This window comes from Coregonus clupeaformis, chromosome 2 (assembly GCF_020615455.1).
Source record: "Coregonus clupeaformis isolate EN_2021a chromosome 2, ASM2061545v1, whole genome shotgun sequence".
In the NCBI taxonomy this organism is placed as follows: domain Eukaryota; kingdom Metazoa; phylum Chordata; class Actinopteri; order Salmoniformes; family Salmonidae; genus Coregonus; species Coregonus clupeaformis.
The window spans coordinates 24,342,937-24,350,178 of record NC_059193.1 but is presented as its reverse complement, the minus strand read 5'-3'; the positions used below and the strand labels follow the sequence as shown (position 1 = coordinate 24,350,178).

Genomic DNA, 7,242 nt, shown 5'->3' with positions numbered 1-7,242 from the left:
GTACACGATGTCTGGCAGTGGTAAATAGACGTCAGAAGGGAGTCATCGCCTCGAGTCAAAACAAAACAAAACCAAAAAAGATCTACGATGACTGAATATTTTGACATCCATAATAGACACAAGTCGAGCAAAACTAACTACTGAAAGGGGCAAATTCCAAAGGAAGGTACTGAAGCCATTTTTCCGACTTCTGAAAGGATTTTTAAACTCCGAAATAACTGGAGTTAGCCAGCTAGCTAGGTGGCTATTACGCTATTTCCACAACTACGTTTGGTGAGAGTGCAGCCGAGGTGTAAGAGAGTAAACTTCAAGAAACCGTGGATTGCGAAGCGTGCTTTAAAGTGTCCAGGGGACGAGGACTGACTCAAGTTAGGCACCTTCTGAAGGTTTATGCCCGCGTGAGCATCGTGTGCTGCCGCTCCTCGGTGTCGAGAAACATGGCAGATGGCGACACGCGCTTGCCCACAATGTGGAGGAGAGTGCAAACCTAAATCAGAAAACCACGGACTTTCTGATTGATTTGTTTCCTCTAATTGTTGTTACAGACCATCATGATCAAACTGTTCAGTAAGGTTTTGCTCTCAACATTTATTTTTGTCAGTCGACTTAAATTACTTAGCTAGCCAAGTTATAATGCTGTAGTGGAAAGAAACGACATCCACCATAACATTACTGTTTGGATTTATTTTCAGCAGTAAACGTGGCATTGGTTAGATAATCAAATATAGCATAATTTTTTACTTGAAACATTGATCATCTTATTGCTATAGCTCCATGAATCCACAAAGTAACATTGTTTCACGGGGATCAGTGACAGCTAGATGTATTGTGTATTTTGTTATCAATTAGTTGTTGTTTACAAAATTAATTAGAATGTTGATATAAATGTTGTAACTATATATCGGCTCCAGTATTCTATTGAAGCGCGCGCGAGGTTATTTCTACGTGAGAAGGAGCGATACGGCACGTTGTTTACAAGTGCGGAACGAGGCATCGTTAAATTTAGCTAGTTGATCATTTGTAACGAACGCTCTTTTGTAACAGTGACCCACTGTGTAATCCTAATTTGTGGGTTCTTTGCAAGTATATGTGCTTGAGGGCGACTTTTTATTTTCTAATGGTAAAACTCAAAGGGCAATACTATTTTTAAAGGAAGACACAATAAATAAGTAATTTCAATTTATAGTGTTATATAATTGTATAGCTACTTTCCCTTTAATTAGCTCACCTTTTCACAAACGTCGCAGAGATTTACTGTGTCTCCAACAAACTACCAAAACTAAACTGATACGTTTTTAATATATATATATATATATATATACCCCACAGCAACGTTTACCATACAATTGCATTGTATTGTGATTGCAATCCAGATGTTTTGGTGTGCATTCCTCCCTGAGTTCTCTTTGTTCTTTTATACAAACAAAGGAACCCTCATCCCAGCCTTTCTTTGCTCTGTAAATCGGAAGGTTTATAATAGTTACTATTAAGGAGATTATTTGGGTCCCCTAATCTCCAATCTCAGGATTAACCGACGCTATATTGGTGTGTCCAGATTATTGTGTCTTTCTTCTACTAGTCCCCTTAATAGAGGATGGAAAATAGCATTTTTGTGTACGATAGTTTAAATTGAATTTTTGGTTCTACAATAATTTTATTAGAAAATCTAGTTTGAACATAGACTCCTCAGATAATAATAACAAGCATTTCGCTACACCCACAATAACATCTGCTAAATATGTGTATGTGACCAATAACATTTGATTTAATAGGCCTTCATTTTGGTGTGCCTGTTACAAACACGTGTCGACAAACCTCCCCAGATTATTTTTTAAATATTATTTTTATTGTGATTTAGTTCCGATTTTTCAGTCCTACTATTTATTTTGTCATTTATATTTTAAGTATTATCTCTTAGTTGTCAACATTTAGGATAGCTCAGAAGTGTAGAAAACCTTTTGAGGAAAATCTCTGAACAAAACCTTACAATGGAGGATTCAAAGCTTCCCACGATTGACCCAGATTTTGAGCCGCAAAGCAGACCTAGGTCGTGCACATGGCCGCTCCCCAAACCCGACATCTCAGCTGTTAAACCGGAGGGGGCAGACGGCCCTGAATCCGCTGCGGGAACCCCGCCCGCCGATGAGGATAAGCAGGAGCAAAAACAAATCATATGTGAGCCTGAGAAAGTTGTGGTCTCAGAGGGAGGAGCCGGAGTGGGTGGAGCCACGCCCCGAAAGGGATCATCCCGGCGCAATGCATGGGGGAACCAGTCCTACGCGGACCTGATTAGTCAGGCTATTGAGAACTCTCCAGAGAAGCGCTTAACCTTGGCACAGATATATGACTGGATGGTGAAAACCGTGCCTTACTTCAAAGATAAAGGAGATAGCAACAGCTCAGCAGGGTGGAAGGTAAAAAAAACGATGTTTACCTTAATGCGCTTCATTATTGTTATACACATTGTTATAACTATGTTATACAGACCCATTTGATGTGATCACATGATACATTATTTCACTGCATTAGTTAGTGAACAATGGAAGTAATTACTTAAAATCTATTGTCAATCAAATGATGTTGAATGGTTTCCAATGTTAAACAAAACCCATTTTCTTTCCCCTTCCCGATACCTCAGAATTCAATTCGCCACAACTTATCACTCCACAACAAGTTCCTGAGAGTTCACAATGAGTCCACAGGCAAGAGTTCCTGGTGGATGCTCAACCCAGAGGGGGGCAAGACTGGGAAAGCCCCCCGTCGCCGTGCTGCCTCCATGGACAACAGCAGCAAACTGCTGAAGAGTCGGATGCGGGCCAAGCAGACCAAGAAGGCAGCAGCAGGCTTGGGCGGGACCACCGGGGGAGACGGCGACGGCGGCGCAGACAGTCCCAACTCCTCCCAGCAGTTCCCCAAATGGGGGGTGAACTGTGGCAGCCCTTCATCCCGCGGCAGCCTAGATGACCCTGACATGTGGACCAGCTTCCGTCCACGCACCAGCTCCAACGCCAGCACTCTGAGTGGCCGGCTGTCCCCCATTGGTCCCGGCCAGGAGGATGAGGATGACCTGCCTGAGGAAGGCCTACTGGGCTACTCCACGGGCAACCTACCCCCCACCCTCACCGAGACACTCATGGAGGAGCTGGACCTGATCGATGGCCTGACGCTGATGACCGAGCAGCAAGGAAGGGCTAGTCCCAGCACGGCCCCCCTGGTGCCCCCACCCCTCTTCCCTCCGCTTCCACCCTGCTTCCCCGGGGGTCCGGGTTCCCCTCTTTCCGTCAGCTGCAGCCACCCAACCTCTCCCAGGCCGCCAACCAGACTGGGGGACAGTCCTCAGGCACACAATGTGGCAACAATAACAACTCCAAACCCTCAAACTATGGCAACTCCCTCTTCAACCCTATGCCTAGCCCCGGCTCCCGTGGGACTGGTCACTATGGCACCCATGTAGCCTCCAGCTTGGAGGCGTTGCTCACCTCGGACTCCCCGCCTCCCAGTGATGTCATGATGACCCAGGTGGATCCGCTGATGCCCAGTCCGGGTGGTGTGGGGATGATGGGCATGGGGGGGCCCATGGTAGGAGGGCGGGCCAAGCCCAACCAGCTGTTGCTGGGTAAGGGGCTTGAGCCCAACACTGTGGCACCCATGGGGATGCAATCTCAACTCCAGTCCCAGCAGCAGCAGCACTCTCAGCTGGGCCTGGGCATGATTCTGTCAGGTATGGCCCAGGACTCTCCACAGTTCTCAGGCCTCAAAGCCCAGCATGCACAGCTGCCAGGCATGGGGCTTCACCATGGAGGGGGCCTCTCCGCCAATGCAGGAGGAGGTCTGCCAGGGATGGGCCAGTTCGGAACGCCGAGCTGCTTCCTGCCCAGTCAAGACCGCTTGCCCACCGACTTGGACATCGAGATGTTCACAGAGAACTTGGACTGTGACGTGGACTACATCATCAACAGCGACCTCATGGATGGAGAGGGCATCGATTTCAACTTTGACCCCATAATCCAGGGGGGGCAAAGCTACTCCGGCCCTGCGACCACGCAGAGCTCCGCCCACAACTGGGTACCCAGCTAACTTCCCAGCAACCCTTTCAGTGTTAGCCAGGTACGCTGAAATTATACTTTCAGGTTCTAACTATATCACCCTTGTCTTTCCCTATTTGCTTTCTTTATCCTCATCATGATGGCCCTTGGTTCCCTCTCACCTTCACTCACTCCCTGTATCTTTTGCTTTGTGCAGGAGATTAATGAAGAACATCATGAAGTACAATGTCAACATTTGTCTTTGACTCTTTGTTGCGGGTAAGGATCCCCAATCACACACTCAACGACACCCACAATAAAGAACAAACCTGGTGCATTCCCATTCCTCATCTCTCTATCGGCTGAAGATCCGAAGCTATTTTTATTTTTATTTTTTAAATCTTAGCGTTTGTACTTTTGAGTTTTTTTTGGATTTAAGGACGAAAACAGACCTCAGACATCCATGTCACGTGCCAATAGGAGTGGATGGTCAGGAGATCCATCATACATGAGACCCAGCCCCCATAGTAACACTTGCAACTTTTTGGGAGTTTGCCGTATGTATTTTCTTGGAGTGTTTTTGAGAGAAGTGTGACAGAATTTATTTGGAGTAAAAATACTAAACACAACAAACAACTCTAAACTACTTGGAGTTAATATAACAATTAATATTATTACTATACCAAAGTAGTTTTAGGATTGATATGGTACACCTCATTGATGTCTTTGATATTGAAGGTGAAATGGACGGTGCACACAGGAAAAAATGGCCAGTTTTCGTATAAATTGTAGGTGAACGATTACCGACCACCGCCAACTTAGACATGAATTGAAGCTGCTGCATCTGTATGAGAGAATGGGGTTCACACACAAACTCCTCTGGACTTTCCCCAAGGAAAAGATTGAGAAGATGCAGTGGGACTATGGACGGGTTGGTTGTTAAGCAACAAAACCAACGTGTGAGCAACTATGGGGCAAAACAGAAAGGGTTGCAGCTGCGTGGGCCCAGGCCCACCCACTGGGAAGCCAGGCCCATCCAATCAGATTGAGCAAAAAAATATAAATAATAATCGTCTTTTTACCTAAACATGCAAACACCATCAGATAGAATTCATAGCAAGCAGTTAAGGATGCAATTTTCGGTTAGTTTTGCTGCCGACTAACCAACCCTCATTAACCGGTCAACAAACAGTTTCATTTTTTCCAAATAGTAAAATTATATCACCAACAGAAAATAGCCTACTATGCATGCATACAAGGAACGGACATTTTCCATTGTGAGCTTAATGGAAACATGCAACAATAGCAAGCCTATCGTCTTGCAGTCAAAAGGCTATAGCCTATTATTGAACATTCAACTCCTGTAATGAAGCAGCTAATAAAATGTCATTTTCAAACATTTGCCAAAATGCAATTCGCGGTAAAACACAGTTCTAAACAGCACATCTATTGCAAATGGTTCCATATGTGACAGATATCAAACTTAGAAAGATGGGGAATCTAATAGCAACAACTAAGATGGGTTGCTAATATGACTAGCATTGTGTCTTTGGCTTCTGGACAACGAAAGAAAGTTGATATGAAAACCAATAGAGCAGTAGAAAAATGCTGGTTAATGGCATGAGGAAGTCCTTATAAAAGAAAAAAAATAATTGCCTCCACGTTTCTATGGTTGGATTTTGGCAAGACTACTTTGAAGCAAGGTAAGACATTATTTAACGTATTTAACGTAAAGTAAAATGATCAGGTTTCAAACAATTATACTGCCTCAAGCTCACATTGTAAAGTGGTGGGTGACGAGCTGATCGCCTGCCTACCGTTGACAATAGCATATGCACTCAAATGGGAATATCTTTTATTATTTTTAGTCGTGGCCATCAAAACAGTTCACACGCGATTGCATTTAGAATTAGTTGCTGCGCAATGACTGGGCTTATAAAAACACATTTCACTACAGTACCCAGCTTTTTGAGGAGCTACTCTCGCGCTGTCTGACAGGTTATAGGTTATTCTGCTCCTCAAACTAGGCTCTGTCTGCTTGTGATAACTAAGATGCACGCCAATTTAATTCCACTAAATTATGCAAATGAACCTGTAGACTGATAAGCATGACTGGTCAAATGTAATTTCGGCGGCTAACCTATTAACGGTTAACCGTTAACATCTCTACAAGAAGTGCACTGGAATGACATTCACTCTCATGGGATGGTTGGCCAAAAATAACTAACTGAAAGCCACACTCCCAATAAGCCATGAATATGACCGCATTGAGGCATATGTCACTGTGCTTCTGTGGCGATATGCACTATATATATGCATCATACCACCTCCTACTTTGTTCATTTAGCAAACAAGACAGCTCATAATCCAGTGCCTTTATCACAGTCAACACACCTATTTTTTTAGCTTTAATTCGCTTTAAAAAAAAAAAGGTTTATCTGCCTCATGACAAAACGTGTAGAATTGCAGTAAATTAGGGGGGGACCAACTAATTTCTGTCTACACTACTGCAGGGGTTGGCTTAGATTGTTGACAACATGTAAACTATATTTCATCTCCAAATGTTTATTGAAAACAAAAACACATTTGCACAATGAGCAATTGTCTCAAATACATTGTTACAGTTGTTGATTAGCTAGCAAATTTTAGCTATATTAGCATTGACATGAAATCGGTCCAAACACCTCAAAACAAGACATGGTATCAAGAACAAGATAAAACTAGCTGAAACAAGCCACCTATGATTCCCCACATGGCAACTTCTTGTCATTGTTGCTAGCCATCTGACCGTTCAGAATCATAACATAGCTCTGCTTCCGGCCCCATCGATGCGCGTACGTCATTTTCGTGACGTCAGCCAACCCATCTATGACATGGGCAAAGTCTGAAGATGTTTAAGGTCATTGGAGGAGACTGAGTTAAGGATGCTTGATTTGACTTTGGACTCTGCATGTTGACCAAACGCTATTTGGTCGCTTGATGGTACGAAACATGTGCTTTTTGTTTATTTTTCATTGAAGAGCCCGGAGCTGCAAAGTAACTAGGAGTTATTTCAGTGGTAATTCAGTAATTGAACAGTACGGGGTATGTGATTAGTGCTGGGACGACACAAGTATCGCAATACTCCTTAGTATTGCGGCAAGGAAATAAAACATGAAGCAGATTTAACTTCTTTAGGAAAACCGCCCTAATGTTGGAAACAAACATCATTATGTTG

At 43.7% G+C, this 7,242-nt stretch overlaps 1 protein-coding gene across 1 annotated transcript; it reads left to right on the top strand.

Moving 5' to 3' along the window:
• Nucleotides 1–6,754, top strand: LOC121531840 (forkhead box protein O4-like). The gene is given in 4 exon segments (XM_041837335.2): nt 1–2,414; nt 2,639–3,203; nt 3,206–4,107; nt 4,243–6,754. Coding segments are annotated over 3 exon segments (1,863 nt in total). The 5' UTR covers nt 1–1,988; the 3' UTR covers nt 4,078–4,107; nt 4,243–6,754.
• The last annotated feature ends 488 nt before the right edge of the window (nt 6,755–7,242 follow it).